Source organism: Oryzias latipes, chromosome 15, assembly GCF_002234675.1.
Source record: "Oryzias latipes chromosome 15, ASM223467v1".
Lineage (NCBI taxonomy): Eukaryota > Metazoa > Chordata > Actinopteri > Beloniformes > Adrianichthyidae > Oryzias > Oryzias latipes.
Genome location: NC_019873.2, coordinates 25,784,779 through 25,803,740, shown reverse-complemented (window position 1 = coordinate 25,803,740; position 18,962 = coordinate 25,784,779). Strand labels below are relative to the sequence as shown.

The 18,962-nt window shown below is 39.7% G+C and overlaps 1 protein-coding gene across 39 annotated transcripts in view; it reads right to left on the bottom strand.

The window, feature by feature from the left end:
• Positions 1-18,962, bottom strand: part of nrxn1 (neurexin 1) — a 261,829-nt gene that overhangs the window by 77,929 nt on the left and 164,938 nt on the right. For all 39 annotated transcript variants that reach the window (XM_023963299.1, XM_023963303.1, XM_023963319.1 and 36 more), the window contains one exon: positions 11,830-12,011. In XM_023963299.1, coding sequence (XP_023819067.1) covers positions 11,830-12,011 — 182 coding nt within the window. The remainder of the gene's footprint in view (positions 1-11,829; positions 12,012-18,962) is intronic.

Genomic DNA, 18,962 nt, shown 5'->3' with positions numbered 1-18,962 from the left:
ATGGCCTCTGTGATGCTTTGTGAGGAAATAATATGACAAGCAGATAAGGCCTCCTGTGTGACCAGTTCACCGCTTCTCCTGCCTCACTCACTTCCAGGGGGATTGTAAGGAAGTCCCTATATGGGCTGGTAGATTTGAAGTCTTTTCACCACATTTTTTAAACTGTTGGCAACCAAATCAATGTATAGAGTTGAATATTTTTACTACAAATATTTGTGTTTATTATGTAAAAAAAAATCAAATAGAAAGTTTAGTAGACTATACAGCCTTGGCTAAAGTATGATTATACACAGAGATGAGACCAAAAACTTTTAATAGCCACCTATTTAAGGCTAATAGCTTCACAAGTTTCTGGCTCATGCCATTACTTCCAAGTCTAAATGGCAGCCCCTATTAAGATTTTATAAGTGGTACTGATTATATGTAATTGCATTCACTTAAAATGTGCTGTTTAACAAGAGAATTTAAACGACCCATGTAGGACTACCTATCCATCAGACAGGTGTGATTCAAATACCTGTGCCTTTTACAGGCCTGAAAGTGAGCTGAGATGTTAAATTAGGTTTCCAACAAATATCCCAAATGGAATTATTTGTGAGGTCCTTACTTCTTTCACATCCTGCTGCTCCTATAGTAGCAGCCACATGCGGCAAAAACATCGTCCACCATGAACGACTGATTGTCAATTTGCTGTGTTATCTTTAATAAAATATTTCACCTTTAGAAAAGTTTCTTTGCAGTTACAGTATCCTTCCATCAGTGATTCTGAAAATGTGTCTGGTGGGATTGGCACAAACACGCCTGCTACCATCAGCTTTTTTTGGGGGAGATCATTGAGTGGATGTTTATGGATCATAAAACAAACATACGGATCGGCTGACTGGCTGGCTATCGATTCATGTTGCAGTTGACTAAAGAATGGTGGTGGGTGACACTGGCACTCAATAGCTGTTACATTTCCATATAGATAACTGCAGCAGTGTAGCCTGTAATTGCCTCAGAAATTACTACACGGATGAACGAGTGGGCACACAGCAACACAGTATAAACAAAGGTGCCTCGTTGAGGTTTTGGGCAATCTATGATAACACTGGAACAACATCTCTGAGACTAAATGCTGTCAGTAACTGTGCTTTGAATTACAATCTTGACAATATCATTTTTAATAAACCACTATGTACCTTTTAGTCATACAGTTAAACTCTAATGCAATAATTTTGCAGGTTAATGTGCATGACACTGATGATCAAGCCTTCTTGATGGATCACATGTTGGATCAGGTTACATACATTCCTTTTTTTCTTTTTTTTTTTTTTTTAACTAAATAGCTGTTAGGTAACTTGGTTGCTGGAGCCTATCCTGGCCAAAGGGCAAAAGTGGGATACACCCTGGATGGTTTGCCAGTCTATCACAGGACCATACAGAGACGTATAAGCACACACAGATTCACCAAATAACCCGAAAAGCATGTTTTTGGACTAGGATTCTAGAGAAAACCCACACATGCAAGAAGAGAACATGCAAATCTCACAAAGAAACGACCCAGCCAGGATTCGAACCCGGTCCTTCTTCCTTTGAGGCAACCATGAAACCCTTGAATTTGGGCTGCAAATCTAACCCTAACCCACAGAGAAAGTAAGTAAATTATGTTTACTTCTATCACATGTTGCAGCAATCAAAGATCAACAAAACTTCACCTATCATCTGCCGTTTCAGCTCTCTCCTGAGGTAACACATTACGGAGGATAAACTGAGCTTAATAAGGTCCAACCCTCACCTCACCTGAGGGTTGGAGGTTGACAGTAGAATAACAGGTATGCATACCGTATGACATCTTGCTGCATGTGTAGGCTACTATGTCACCTATCTTTTTATCGTTTTTTTTACAGTTTGAAAAAATAGTTTAAAAAATTCTATATATGATCAGATTTTTCCTTTGGAAAAAGCAATTTCAAAAATGAAAACACATCATGTTGTCTTATTCTATTTTCATTAGTTGTGATGTGGATACAATTGGAGGCAAAATCTCAGTTGTTTTTGTTTGGATTTTATTAATATTGGTGGGTTGTTTTGGAGAATATGGGGATGATCATCTATTATTCATGTATGAAAACAGCAGAAGGTGTGGAGTTCTGTAAGAAACGTAAAATTAATTTAAAGGAAGATAAAGTTTCTCGCCTCAACATCCCAACCTACTACTGCTGTCTCGGTCTTGTCTCCCAATCGCTTGGCTTTCAGTCCTAACTAATTCTTTAAAATTGTGAAGGTTTTGTGATTTATTTATGTTTTATTTAACCTTCATTTATCCAGGAAAGACAGATTAAGAAACATTCTTATTTTTAGCTGTGGGCTGGGAAAGTGCAAAACCTTTTGAGGAAGAATAATAAAACAGAATAAAACAGCAATAACACAAGAGAATCACTAAATTATTAAAATAATTAGATTTTCTGATTTAAAGCTTTAAAAGTGACCCTCTTACATCAGGATATTTTTTGGACAGTAAAACAAAATTAATACGAACATTTGATCAGAGAAAAATAATTTACGATAAGTCAAATAAAAATATTTGTTTTATCGCGTGCCATGCTCCAAATGTTAACGGCAGCTCATAATTAAAAACAGCATGCTCCCAAGTGTATATAATTTATGAGCAAGTATTACAAATAAAAAAAAAATACAGAGAGCACAAGTGGGAAGGACGTCAGAAGAACGCAGCAGTAAAAAGGTAATTAAGGTGACCAGAACAAGGCAACCCATCTGTTAAATATTTCATGGAGCTCCACGCGAAAACCCACAGAGTGCATCATCAACAGAGGACAGAGAGCAATCAAAAAGTTATTACTTGAGAGGCCGGTTAAAAGAAATTTTGGTCAGAGATATTTGAGAGCTATAACTCATTAAATATGGAAATTGCCCAAGGTATTTATTTCTGTGTGCAAATGTAAAGTAAATTATGACAGTTGATATATTTCTAATAAAATGTTTCAGCACCATTCCTGACATTAAAACACATTTATTACAAAACAGAAAATAAAATGTAAGTGCAAATGTTAAAAAAAAGTTACAATTTAATTTGTTTTTTTCATTCTAAAGAAGACTAAATTTTGAAGTTGAGTCAGTGAATACAATCTTTAATATAAAGCTTTAAATGAAGCCACATTTATCATGGATTCAACATTACTCAATACATACAGGTGTGTCTAATATAACAGAAACATGAAAACAATTGTTGACAAAAGTGTATTTTTTGAGTGAATAAATTCCGTTTTTTAATGTTTAACCTTAATTGATGTAAATATTAGTCAAATTTCTGCTCAAATATGAATTGTGGTATAACGTATCTTGTGTTTGCTTATCCAATAAATAAACCCTAATATAGGTTTTGGCTATATAAAAATGCCTCATGATAAAATGCCAGTCCCACATAAAAACATTCATGCGTGTTTGTTGGAAGATGCTGTACATCAGCTGACTGTAATGGAGTGATTAAAAAAAAGAGGCTATTTTTGCACCACCCTGAGGCAGAGGGCAGCTGTGTCAAAAGTCAACAACTGTGGTGAATTCCTGCTGTGCTGCTCATGTCCCAAACACACACAACCACACAACCTCATCAAGCCAAGCATGAACGTTAAAATCTTAATGACATTTGACTTTTAGACATGTATAAATAATATGAAATAACACTGAGTGATATGTAAACAAATGGTCAATTAAGCCAAATAGTTTGTAGTAATATGCTTAACTGAATGCTGAAGGAAACACATATAATGTAAAATAACCATAAATAAAATTCTGATTTTCTTATCCTTGTATAATAAAATTCCCAACAGTGTACAGCAGCGATATAATCACATTTACTCCATGTTAGCCATGGCAATAGAGAGCTGTATGAGGCAAGTCCATAATGTATTGATGTAAGGCTTTGACAATGACAAGCTGTAGTCACTATGATTTGTTACACTAATAAAAGTGAAGACACTGTTTCATCCTGCCCTCTCAAATACTCATACACATCGTCCTCTTCATGGACCACTTGGCTTTTCCGTGGCAAAGAGCTCGAACAAATTGAGAAATGATTAGAATTGAAAGATGAGTAATGGTGACTCTAACGGTGGCCCTTCTCAATATGGAGCGGATAAGATTTGATTCTTTGAGGTCAGGTGCATCATCAGAGTGGAGTGGCTGTCTCGACTATGGCTGAAACAGACGGAAGGCCGACTTTTGCCACAATTGTTCTCACCCAACATCAAATCAATACACTTACCAGCACTATAACCATGCTATTATCACTATTCATGAACAATCATAGGACACGTGCCGTATGATGGCGAGAATCACTTCTGATATTTCACTTCAATAAGATTAATGACAAACTCATTCAGTGGCGCTAAGGAGTCCGTTTATTTTAGTCCTGCAAGTTAAACCTGACCTAATAGTGAAGATTAAATGAAAGAACAGGCTGACTGACTATAAACCAAATTTCAAATAAAGTAAAATTAAGTAAATTTGTACATTTTCTAAGACCTCAAAGTAGTTCTATTGGTAGACATTTTTTCCCCCCAAACATCTGTTAGAGTTCTAAATAATTGCTATGAACACAATTTTTTATGAACAATTTTAACAAAAGAAAACAAAACATGAATGTTGTGTTTTACCTCCCAAACCACACTAATAAAAGACCTAATCCAACAAAAATCATGTTTCTGGTGTTTGTTATTGTGTCATTCTTCTCACAATTGTCGACTTGTATAAAATAATTTTAGTCCTGAAGTTGCATCTCTTCTTAGTATTTCTGGTGAATGAGGAGAAAATGAAAAAAACTTTGAAAAGCTTGAAACAATGACGTGGGTGCTACAATTGGTGGGCCACAAGCTCCTTGCTCCGCTCTATTCTGATGCATCCACTTGCAGACAAATGAATCCACGTACGCCTTTGTTTTCTTCATCTGACCTGGAATCGGGCTCAGAACTGTACAGCTGGATAGCTCCCATTTTCCCCGCCATTTTTGTTGCACCGGTAATGTTGTAAAGTTTAGAGTTGTAAGGGGCTGAAAGGTAACTGGAGAGAATAAACAAAGGAATATGGGGAAAAGTGGGCAGGCTTACTCCACGCCGACATTCCCGTCCACAAGCCAAGTTTCTGCCGCTCTGCAGAAACTTATGTCTTAAAAAAATCCGGCCGTTTTTAAACGTTTAGGTTAAAAATGGCATGTTCATGATTAAAAGACCACTGGGCACGCTTTGAAAATAGATCAAAGGATGATCGCAGTGGGACTTTAAAGAGGAAAAGGTTGGTGCTCCTCTTCTTTAGTAAGACATTGATGGAGTAGAAGAGAGAGCAACTTCTGTTATGTTCACAGGTCTTTCCTTCCTGCCTATCAAACAAAATAAACATCTGTGACTGCATTTTTTCCCCCCAACATGCATAAAATCTGCACCCATATCCTATTCTGCTTAACTGTACACAGCTACTCTATTTATATTGATATTTATCCACACAGGTATTTTACAATCTGTTCATATATTCTTGGTTATTTTGTCTGTATATTATATATGCCCCCCCCCGCTGTTACAAATAATTCTTATCTGCAACAGCGCCTGTCATCAGGCTAAATAATAAATCTTATTCTTGCAAGCACTTTGAAAGCCAAATCACTTTCCTACTTCCCTTCTATTTAAACATGTATCAAAAAATTTCATGACAAAGTCGTTATAAATAAGAGTGAAAGTTTGTTGACACCAAAACATGTCAAAATTTTTTTTTTTCAAATTTAGGTGAGTCATACTACATTTGCGGGAAAATGGACATACTTCTATTCTAAACAAACTTCTGCAATTTTAAAATTTAGCTTTTAGTCTTGGCTGCATTGTGATGAAGCAGATTGATTGCCCTTTATTTCCTCTCGTACCTCATTTGCAACATGGAGTTGCAAGTCCAACTACATTTTTGAGAGGGCTTTAACAATGAAAAAAAAAATGAATAAAATGCTGTTGCTACTTATGAAACTTGCTTAAAATGCATTTTATTTCCATGGCACCAACTCTAGTCGTGTACTGGGATGGTTGCTAAGGAAACAGCACTTAAAAGTGAAGTGGAGAAAAATTGGGTAACAAAACCACGACGTGACGAGAAAAAAATGATATCCGTATATATACACAGTGTGCTACACCCATGAACCAGGTTTAATATATATTTTTTGTTTTAAATGTCCTGCTTGAGCATGCATTGTAATAAAACAACCTGTCAGTTACTCAAGAAGTCTGTTAATAACTGATGTGACTTGACTTAGCAACACAAAGGGGTGCACATCACTGGAGCCCTGCGAGTACTGCATGCGGGTCTGCTCAGTCTGTGTGCAGACTAAGTGTGAGAGGTAATTAGTGACCCTAACAGTGGTAGTGGATGAAAAGAGGATCTCTCCTCCCTGGGCAGGTGTTTTAATAGGAGTATGGGGGATAGCGTGAGACTGGTTCTCTCAAGAGATGTGCAGCCTCTCTCCCAGGTAACAATTTAACAAGTAGCGTTAAATTAGACTGTGCTGTATTCATTTAATGAAGCACACCATTTTGAATAAAAATATTCCTCCAAGTTATGCAAATATCAAAAAATCTGACATTTTCTTTCTAGAAAATAGAGATATTTCAACAGTGGCCCTGTGTTCTCTATTCTTTAGCCATTTTACATGATTAATAGGGTAGAGAACAGGAGTTGAAACTGCAATTAAAGGTGTCTTCCATCAGAAAAAGCACCCCTTCTGGTAGTCAGCTAAAGGAGGACCGAAGGGAGCAATGCACCACTAAGTCATTATTTCTTCAGCATCCTCTCTGCTCTGTGGAATATATTAGCTTCACATTGTTGCTGTCTTAGCTTACGCCTTGACTGCTTGTTTTTTTAAAGGGATGCACGCAATTAGAGGAAGGGAAGAAGAAAGTGCTTCAAACACTCCCCAACCCCCACACAAAGATTGCGCACTAGCACAAAACAAGCTTGGTGGGCCCCTCGGGGCCCTTGTGGAGACTATGGAGAGCCACTCATAGTCATTGTCACTGCAGCTCATTGACAACAAAAAGAAGAAAAACAACTACAAAGCCTGACTTTTTCTAGGTAAAGACTGCCTAAAAATGTGCAGAAAGATTTCCAATAACAGGTTTTGTTAGTGAGGCACAATAAATGATATTCTACTTCCCTTTTGGAGACTAGGATACCATAACTGCATGAAGGGAAAATGTACCTTTTCATTGCTGTGCCAGAATTATTGCTTATTTAACACAAGTGAGAATTGTTCAGTGGAATCCTCTAAATGTTCTTTTAGTTCTTGCTTTAGAGATTTGATCTATATGGCATAGAATTGCTAATGCCAAAGTCACAACTGTCCTTTTGGGTGGATACGAGCTGTTCGCCGGCGAAAAATGGGCAAACCTGTTCAAAATATTATGATTGTAGAGCACTTGATCAGTCTGTACAGTGAAAAAATGTTTATGCACATTTTTGTCTATGGGCCTTGTGAGGATTGTGAACTTTTGGTTTGGTTTTTCTCAGATTTGTTACGGTTTTTTGGTTATGATGTGTTTTCAATTGTCCCTCAGTCACACCAGTTTCAGGTTTGTCTTTAGTCACACCTGTGTTCATTTCAGTTAATTACCATCAGTCTATTTAAGTGTCTGGTTTTCAGTTCTTTCTGGTCAGATCATCTACCCTGCTATGTTCTACTTTTGACACTTTTTTTGTTGCTTCCACGGTTTTGTCTTGTTCAAGCTTTTTAATAAATGTCTAAGTTTCTGCCACAAAACCTGGTCTCCTTCATGTTTGGGTCCTGCACCACCAGTTCCTGACAGGCATGATGCAGGTGACAAGTCATAGCGAACATTTAAACAACATGGATGGTTAAGTAAAAAGACACGGGCGTATCGTATAGATTTTTCATTATTTCCCCCAAACCCTGCACAAGGGGCCCGTTATTGCTGTTCAAGTGATAGATGTGTCATCCTTACGTGCTCATTGCTCCTTATGTGCAGCCTGACTTTTAGTAAATTAGACAATCAGACCATGGTTTGTGTGGACACCCTACAGGCGTCCTACAGGCACAAAGGTATCGCTTGCACAACCAGTGCTTGCAGCATCTGCACCCAATCAGAGCTGCAATACACAAGACAGGAATGACTTGGTCCGGGTGGTGAAAACCGCACAGGGGATTGTGGGTGGACCTCTCCCACAACGCCTGTGCGACAGTCGGGTCCGACGGAAGGCTGGTCGTATATAGCTGCAGACCCCACCCACCCGGGACACCAAATGTTTGTACCTCTTCTTCTGGAAAGAGATACAGGAATACAAAAACTCACACCAATAGACTGAGAAACAGTTTCTTCCCCGGAGCTGTAAAGTCCGAGCCCCCCGCATCCCCCCCCAACCACCACCCAATCTCGCACATAATAAAATATTCTGATTTCAGTCAGTGAGGAGCCAGTACACACAACTTTCTATGGGGAGGGTTAGCATACGGGTTAATCCTCCCTATTGGTACATGTGACTAAGATATTAAGTTTGTTACATCCACAATCCTTATTTAATGTAAATATTTCCCTTGATTTGACTTTAAGATGGAGTGTTATTAATATTGGTATCTAAATTCTTAGTTGGAGCACAGAGTTGAGTACAGATGAGACTCATTCACTTGGGGCACTTGTACATGAGGCCTCATGAATATGCTTCAACTCAGAAGACCTCAGAGAGCTTGTGGGGAACCATCACACAGAGAATCAGCAGGAATAGAATTGTGAATCTAGTTTTCTTCCATGAGTGCCACAGTAACAAGCATGAGGACTGTTGCACATTTGATGGCTGGCTGACTCTGCAGTCATTGTTTTATCTAGGATGGACAGGATATGGAGGGTAGCTTTTGATTCCTGTGAGGTGCATTTAAATTACTGTCTCCACGTATTACTCAGAAAATTCTCACTTAAGAGTGTGAGTTGAGATGGCGTCCTTCAAGGCCTGCTGGGTTTCCTGTCATCATGAAATGGGAGCAGAGATTAGAGGGGGAGGGATGTAGAGGATGGAGCAGGGGGGGATAAATACTAAATTCTGTTCTAATCCCATCTCATACAGCTAGAGATACACTCCTTATGACATTTCTGCTCAGAGCTGAAGTAAGTGAAAGAGATAATAAAAGAATGAATGGGGTTCAGCGTCAAAATGGTTTAAAAAGGGAAAATAGCTGTTGGTCTGCCACAGACATTAATGTTTTATATCATAAAAAAGCAGATCAAACCAAATATTGTACAAGTATCGCATAGTTCCAATGATACTTTGTGGCAAATAAGGTTAAACAGGTAATAGATCCTCAAATTATTTAATGTTTTGGCGTGACTTATTATCGGTATGGTTTTTTGCAGGTGACTAGCTGAGTGCGGCAGTTCTTGCAGTAGAAGGAACTCAGAGTGGCAGTTTTGCACAGCTCATTGTGTTTAATGGAGTGCATTAAAATACGACTTTTCCATTTTAATTAATGAGGAGATGACAGAAGCGTAGACCGCATATCCAGAGGGTTTGTATCATAGGTAATCCAGTTTCATTAAATATTGTGATTTGAGATTATACTGTTTTCCTGTTATACTGCAGTATAACACATAAGGGGAGAAGGGGGTTCTAATAAATTTCACTACCATTTAGTAAAATGACATCAAGTTAATGCACTTTAAAAACAATAAAACTTACTATAATGTGCCATAAATTTGTGAGGAATAAATTTACAATTCATACGTCAGTGTTTTCACTGCATTTTGCATATCATTTTCTGGGCATTACATTGCAATAAATATGAATTTTAAAAGGATTCAACGATGTTCTAGAAAAAGCATAGACTCAAATCAATCCCTTACCAACATCCCTTCTTTTTTGCTTAATCTTTCACTGCTTACCATTAAAATGCAACGTTTCACTAAGCCCTGAGATTACTGTGCAAAGCTAAATACACAAAAGGAAGCATTCACAGTGACTGCTAATGTTGGAGGGGGAGAGATTCTTGTAACCCGACCACCCCGACGAAGGAATATGCTTTATCAACATTTTTATCCCATAAAATGGCTGCAGCTTCTTGTCTTTTTTTTTTTTTTTGCTCAACAGCAGCATGTCTCTGCAGTAAGCTGCATGTTCTTTCTGACTCACTGTAACCTGCGTGTGAAGACTTGCAGATAATAAATATTGCTTACTGCAGTGTTTGAAGAAATTCACTAGAACCCATTTTCAGGTGACAATAAACCATGATTACTTCCATGACGTGAATGTTGAATTCCTTGTATTATAAAAGTTAACAGAGGTGTAACGATTCATTTTAACAACAATTTGATTCATATCTTAATTTGTGGTGGACGATACTATTCGTAGTCAATACTGTTGTTTTTCCACATAAAATAATGAAAATGGAACATTCTAGCACACTATATGGTTACAGGCCTTTGCAAAATTTAAAGTGTTTCCATACATTGGTCTGTAATGATGGTTTAATCATTTTTTGCTGCCATTACATGTGTGTTTTCCGCTGTGATTGGTCGTTTTTACGTTATGATAAAAAAACCTAGCTATTAACCGCTACTCCCCTAAAAGTTACAGTTTTTGATACTCAAAAATCAGGTGACTTAGTATTTTTATGTATTAGCACACCAAGAAAATGTGCCAGTGAGCAAAAACACGCTGAGGTATGTAAATCATAAAGGAGGATATATCATCGCACACATACCAACAGTCTATGTTGGTAAACTCTGTTGTTTTATCACTGCTGTGCTTTTCAAGCAAGTGGAAGCCCAGAAAGCTGCAGCATGTTTAAGGATCAGAGGAAAGCATTTGCACATCTGAGCAAGCACATCTGTCTTTTAGAATCATGCGCCGAGTTGTGTTCTTTGGAACAACTTGTTTGCTCTCAAGTCAGGGTGAAATCTGTCAGAGCGGCCAGTGATTCAAGATTATTGGGTTAAATGAGTTAACTTCTGGAGCAAACACCATAAGGAGGATATGTTTCTACTGACAACTCCATGCTCTGCACCTTCAGGAAAGACCTGCCTTTGCTGTTGTTTATTAACTGTCTGCACTAATCGGTGATGGGTTTGACTTCAAGAACCATTTTATGTTGGTGTGCTTTGGTCGGAAGCTCTCCTTTGTGTGTGCAAAGTTCCTGTGCTCCTGGCCAGCATTAGCGTTGCTGTCAGCGAGCAGAGCTGCAGAGTGGAAGGTCATGTGGTCGCCAGTAGAATTATGTCCAGGTCACAGATGTACTGTGTGGAACCTGCTCTTATTACTGCACCATTCTCCTCTGCTTGTGGAGCACACACATACTGTAGGTGCCATCGCACAGTTAAGAGAAGGTGTGCAAACACAATTCCATTCTCGCCATACGAATTGACATACTTTGTTGTTTTAACGGCGCCTGTGTAGAAAATTTGAAAAGTAACCTTTTTCCAATGCAATGTGAGTTGAAAAAAAGAAAATGAAATCTCTGAAAAACTGCTTTCACGTTTCATGTCTATTGTTAAACTTCAAAAACGACATCTTAAATACTGTGATTAATGTACCTAAGTTACTGAAAACAGTGATTTATGAAGCTTTTGTTGGAGCGGATCGGTTTGGTTTGAAAACAGTCATAAAATAACACACCAGTAGCTATTTCGCATAGTTTTGCTTCAAGTAGGTGTATATTTACTTCCTATTTCCTCTTTTCAGACTCTGTCTGTCTGAAAAAAAGTGTGCTTGTATGTGCATCACACAATAAGTAAGATTTTCAATAGCAAACAATTCAATTCCAACCCAAAGCATGGTGAGTCAGTATTTTCAACTTACAATGTGGAGCTTTAAGAAGTCTCCAAGTCCCGAGGAGCTGTCCACCCTCACCAGGACAGCATCCTTCAAGTGTGTGCTGAAACCAATGGCGAGCCGATCTGCTCTTGTGCTTGGTCGGTCATTTGGGGGCCAGGTGTAGGTGATCAGTCCACCGTCTCGCCCGAAAATGTATGTAGTTCCCGCTAAAAAATGAAAAGGAAGAAAAAAAGAGATCAAAATATTATAACCATAGGAATGAGATGAATTGGGTGATTCCAAACCCAAACAATATCAATACAGCAAGAAGATGTTAATATCATCTATAATACAAGTATTTTATTGTGCTGCAACAAAGAAGGACTGAATAACGCAGCGCTTTTGAACAGCTCTCAGCCCTCAAGAGGTGAAGCACACTCATCTCAAATTACGAGAAGAAAATATTACAAAAAAGAAAAGAGAGGTATCTGTGCCACTTTCCTCGTAACACAGCACAGTTACTCCGCGTTTCTGTCACTTCCTGTTTCACATTTGGAGGGAAGACACACCGTTGAGTGCTTGCAAATTTGCAGCCGTGTCCCCTGTGCCCAGGTAACCGGCGAGCTAAACAGGCACCTCCTCATCATTAGCAACCTCAAAGCACACAGCAGAATTATTGAATGAGTGTTCCAATTATGCCTTTCTTGTAACCTCCACACAAGCCATTTCCTGTCTTTCTGCATTAAGCTATTGTTTGTGGCAGCTTTCTGAAAGGTTAAATCAGGACATTTGAATGAAAAAGTCTTCGTAATGTCAGCCATTGAGCAACACTGCAACAGCATTGCAGCATTGAAAGAGGAGCTGAGTCAAAACGTTGCTTAAAAATGAGCCCTCCTGCAAAAGATCTTTTTAACGTTAAGTATTTATGACCTCATGTCACGAGTTTAAAGGTTTGGATTCCAGTTGTTTTTTGTTAGGACACAGAGCGCATGACTAGACAGTATTTTTTTTTTTTTTTAACTTGTCCTGTCCAACAGCTAGGCAGGCAGATGAGAGCTGAGGGCCTCTTGGGTTGGACATATTTTACTTTAACAAGAGGGGTTATTAATCTTCAGACAAACCAAAGGTATGTCTGAATAAACCCCTTTTGTAATTGAGGCCAAACTTTATTAATTTCAAACATGTCTGAAAATCTTTGGTGTTGGACCGGACGGAAAAGGAAAGAGGGGAAGAAGAGAGAGGGACGTTAGAGAGAGGGGGGGTAGGGGGTGATAATAGAAGGGGAAGGGGGATAAGACCATGAAGCAGCATAAAGCAACAAGTTTACTGGTTGTTAATCATTATGGTAAGGTTTAAATGTAAAAAAAAATAAAAATAAGGGCGGAGCCTGTCCACACACACACTCAAATGTTATAAACACACATGTTAGTTGCAAAAATGTCCACCTGTCGACATGTACACAAAACAGATAGTGTTCACACGCATACTTATGCCTTAAAACCAACTAGTGTGAAATATTTCAGTCATTCAGTCTGTTGAGCTAACACCTGTGCTCAGGTGAGTGTTTATGTTCTTCTAAAATGGATGGTGGAACGTGAAAAGAAGGAGGGAGAGTGCCCAGCCATCCCCACCCCAAGACCCCCACCGCACCAGCAGCGGCAGCCGGAATCCCCCCAACGCCACACGGGAACCGGCAGGGAACAACCGCCGCCCGGGCGACCAAGCCCGCCACCCAGGCCAGGGCCAGCAGGGCCGCCGCAAGGCCCCCAGAGCCAGAGAGCAGGGAGGCACGGAGGGAAAGAGAGCGCCGCCCCAGCCCAATCAGGAGAGCAGCCCCCCCGCCGCGCCGGGAGAACCCAACGCAGGGCCCCACCGGAGAAGGACGCCCACAGCCCCAGACGAGCACCCCACCACCACCCAGGAGTTCCGGGCATCCCCCCGCCCCAACCCCAGGTACGAGCCAGGACCCCCCAAGGGAGACCCGCTCCGCATTCCAGGCAGCCATCCGCCCGGCCCACGGTTGGTCCAGGGAGGAGCGAGGCAGGGGCCCGCCGCCCCCGCCCAGGAGGGGGGAACCCCGGGGAAAAAAGAGGGCCCACAAGGGGTGTTGTAAATATGGCCCGACCAGGCTCGGCCACAGTTGGAAATTTGGCGGGCCCAGCACTCAGGAGCAAGGACCAGAACCCACCCCCCAGGGACACGAACACCCCCGGCTCAGATGTAATGTGAACCCCCCCACCGTGCGGAGAGAGCACCGCCGGGCCCAGGAAGCCGGCACCCCGGGGACACGGCCGCCGTTGCAAAGGGGCCCGTACCCCCCACCAGGGAAGAGGCAGGGGACAGATGGTCCTAGGTCCCACCTTCCTTGCAAATTGTGTGTGTGTGTATGTGTGTTTGAGAGAGTGTGTGTGTGCATGTGTGTGTGTTTATGTTGGGATGTATATATTGAGGGGGGGAGGGGTGTATGTACTAAGGGGAGTGCAGTTAAAATTGGCGGGTAGGGCACTAAGGGGACATCTCCTGATTACTCACAGTGACGTCCCCTCACCCTCCCCACCAAGGGGCCCTAAATGTCTAAGGTGCGGTTAAAATTGGTGGGTAGGGTGCTAGGAGGACATCTGCTGCTTGCTGGCAGTGATGTCCAAGCACCCCCCCTACCAAGGGCCCTACATGTTTAAGGTGCAAATAAAACCGAAAGAGGGGGGGCCCACTCCATACGGCAACCATAGGAGGGGGGCCACTGCCTAGTAAACCCCCCCCCAAGGCTCATCGGAATTAAATGAATGCAAAGAAATGTAAGCTGATTTCTGATTAACATAAAAAAACTGCCATTTTTATGATATATTGGACAAAAAGCTACAATGATTTGCTAAACATTTACGTGCAAATGTGAGCAACAGGGGAGAGACAGCGTGGTAAAAATTAACGGGGCAGGGAGTTAAACAGCTTTAACATAAACAATGCATTATAAATCATTCTCGACTGTAATTCCAATATTTTCCTGTAAACGGGTTTACAAGAATATAAAACTATCAATACATTTAGCATTTATTTTCATAATGATGTCTTCGTCCCCTCGGTTTTTCATCATTGTGCTGTGATAAAAATGTCACTCCATTCAGATTCCATTCCCTCATCTGACTCAGTGACACTGTCAGCCATTAGCGAAAAAGAATGGCATCATTAATTGATGATAATGACAATAATGATTATAAAATAATGTTGGGACATACATATCTATGACCGGATTTATTGTTTCATAAGGCGTAATTCACATTTGTAAAAGCTAATGATGATAACACTGTAAGCATTTTAGTTTTTCTAATGGATAAAAGCCCCATGCAGCTTGATGACTTGACAAAGGGAGAGACATCAAGCCAGACTTGAAGAGGGAACGTTTCTTGTTCAAAGAACATAAAACACAAGAAAAAAAAACAAAGTTATCTTGTTTAGTTCATGTGGATCTGATGCGATGTATCCAACAGTAATTTCTGTCATGAAGCTCACACAGAACTGTGGTCATCATCCCTTAAGCCATATAACACTTACTCCACACTTCATATTATCATCATTAAGTGCTTTTAGACTATGTTAGCATCAGAACACTGTATCCTAAAGCAGTTCTTTTATATCTTGATATGATTTGACATCATTTTTATAACACTAGTACTTAAATACTCTCTTTCTGCTGTCTGACTCATTAAAAACAGTATGATTACTTTATTTTGTGGACTGTAGTCCTTAGAAAATATGACTAATTAACACAATCTTTAAATTGTTATAGTATTCATGCAAGAATTGAAAGTTAAAATGTCTGAACTAACATGATGCATCACTACAAAATCTAGAGCTGGCACTGAGATGTATCATGTAATTTGAGCTGAAGGGGTTGAGGGTTTCTTTTAGACGGAATGCAGCTTCCAACACTGTTGTAGTGAGAGTTTTGCTAGATATAGAGGAAAAAAAACCTGTCAAAATGCTTAAAATTGGTGGAAGCTGGGAATGGCGAGAATATAAAAAGAGAGAGAATTTGACAGGGAAAAAAAACAGAAGTACTGCCACATACCAGATCACATAAATAACAGACAAATGTTTAGCGCTTGCGTGTATGGAGTGAAACTAAACATGATCTGATTTTCAATGCCAATTTCTAAAGTGTGTGGATAAGAGCAAAATTCAGAAGGTTCCATAATGTAGCAGAAATCCAACACAGTTTCAAAAAAAATGGGGGAAAAACTCAGAATTTTGCGTTTTTTAGAAAACACTTGAAACGTGTAACATTTATCATTAGAAAATGCTTGTTTGTTTTTAAAACTCAATGGTAGTGTATTTTGATTTAATAGTGGGTATGTCCGAATTCCTTCACTACTCACTACAAATGTTTGTTTTTTTTAATAAACCATCAACGCATTCATCTTTAGAACTCGGTAGATTCATAAAAAATCGTTGCAAAACGCTCATATCAAAACGATTTTAATTTGTGAAATCAATGACTTCATATTTGCCGTTTACCTTGATTTTGTGATTTTGTTAAATCCAGAGAAAATTCAAGCTTTATAGAGCATTTTAGACTTAACCCCTTGACACTGTACGTAGCTAATTCACAACAAGCCCTTTAATCCAGGACTTATCTTAAATCAGCATCACCTTGAAAGGCAAAAACACTGAAGAATATTGTTTATGTAATTGGAAATAAAGTCAGGCACATTTAGAAATGAAAATGTGAATGAAAATTGTGTTTCGTATATTATAAAAAAATGTTACACACTTCAAGGATTATCGTCAACATGTTACAATGAAAGGATTTACACTTTTGTAATTTCAAAGGGTAGACAGTATACGATTTAAAGTGTTATAACATGCATTTTACAGTTGGATTGATTTGCATTGTGGAAAGCTATGACAGAGCAGTGTGTTATATTATTAGTATTTATATGTGGGGGAAAAAACAAAAATAGTCTTAAAATTATTTTATCTTATAACTTGTTTGTAGTTAGATCAACCAGTCTAATACATATATTTACAGTTGTTCAGCAGCATGACATTATTGAATGTCTGCCATTTTAGTTCTTGTGCTGGGGACTAATTATGCACTGGCTCCATATGTGATATTTGTTTTCTCTCCTGGGACACTGGGGCAGATATGGATCTGTCGTAGTCATTAGATACAGTAATGTCCTGGAAATTCTTGCCTGTTTTTTGTCTTTTAATCGGGCAACCATTACGGCCAATTCTCAGTTCCCCAAAAAGAGTGAAGAATGCCCACACCAAACAAAAATAAAAAAAAGGATTTATGATCTTATTAAACTAAATGCACATGGTTTATTTATATATATATATTTAAAAAGAAAACGTCTGTGGGTGTTTTCCCACCCAAGCATGGCTCCTCTACCAGAACCCTCAAAGTTGGGGGTGCTGCTCAGTATCTTTGCACCTCTGAGCACTGCACTTTTTTGGGCTGAGAAGTCTAAAGTACTTCCAGAGATCTCCAGCTTGGGGGTTACTGCTCCGATCCCCACTGTCACCTTCACCCTTCGAAACTTTCTCCAGTTCTTCTCTGAGTCCTGAGACTCTATTTTCTCGTGTTCTTTCAGATGTTGCCATTGTTTGGTATTGCCCATTGACTGTATATGCGAACTGGACTGAGCGACTCCTCCCCCTTGCCTTCCAAACAGAACGTACCCGCCGGCTCAAAAAAACTAAAATCCTATAGACGGCATTCCATTTGTCAGAAAAATAGTTCTTGCTCTGACACTTTTTTAACATCTTCTATCATTTACTTATTGACGTCATCTGGCTCCAACATGGCAGCCTCCATATCACAAACAAATGGCGCCTGAATTGACTTAATTTTGTTGGAGCCGGAAATAAGCCATTTTCTATGGGGGATGTCATTGGATCCAGTTCTCATATGCAGTTAATAGTATTGCCACATCAACCCAATGGCCTTCCTCTGTCCTTTATGTAATTATAAAGTGTGTGTGTGTGTGCCATAAACATAAGTGTCTCATTCATACAGTAGTAAAAGAGGAAAAGCCTGGATGAGCTGGTAAGTCCTACTGAAGCTGTTACGCAGCCCAGATCAGGCCTCCATGTTGAACTCCTTAACCACTAGCCTCCCCTTTTAAAGGATAATGAATTAATTTGTCCTCGCGTTGGACTGCAGTGAGAGCTGGCTGCTGTGTCAGTTAACATCAAAGAAGATAAACACTGGCAGATCAAACACTCTGCTTTCATTAAAAATGCAGCACCATTCCAGGAGTTCTTGGCCTAAGAGGTGTGCGGGATAGCAGACGGTATAGTAGCAAACATGCCCTGTGTGTTAAAGCCCTTTGTTATTGACTTCTCAATGTCTACTTATGCTGCACTGAAGAGGCAGCATAGCAAACTGCCCTATGAGAGGCATATGGTTAGCAGATAACTGCAGGGTCATGCGACTAGACAGGTTGGTGTGAGGAAAGCAGCACTGGCTCACTGACTTGGTACAGCGGTAGTGGGAGGCAGAGGGATTTACAGACCAGGCAGTTTATTTGACAGCGCTGTTGAGCTAAGGTCAGGCTTGCAGACTGTCTTTCCTCTAACCTCCAAAACAGTCATCATATCTCGCTTCATATTACCACCTCTGCCGAGAAACGGGGGAGGAATCCAATCATAATTACATAGTTGTGATGGAAATGTGAAGAGGAGAGATGACATTATAGATCTGCTTTCTGTCAGCACCTCGCACTTCCATTTCTCTATCTGCCGCCAGATTCCTGTAATGACTGCTGTGCAAAAATAGATCACCAAAGTCCTGATGTACACTATTGCTTTTTGATGTTAATTTTGATCATTTAAGGAAGCTTTTGTATGGAATGAAAAAAAATCATGACTGCTTAAACAAAACAGCTTTTTCTAGGTTACCAGATCTTTGCGGTGGAAAATAGCCAAAGTGTGTAAAAAAAAATCCCTGCTGTAAGTGCCAATGCTAAGTAGGAATTAAGTAGCTGAGCTGCTACGTTCAAGTGCAACTTTAAACCCTGCAAGAAGACAAAACTGTATTAAAAATAACATCGCTTGAGTTTCCACTGCATCTGTGGACCTTTAGGGAGACGTACAATTAAAAGAAGCTTAATGATGTCTATTGGATTACCATTTCAGTTTTCAGAGTAATCGTTTGTGGGATTTATGAGGACACT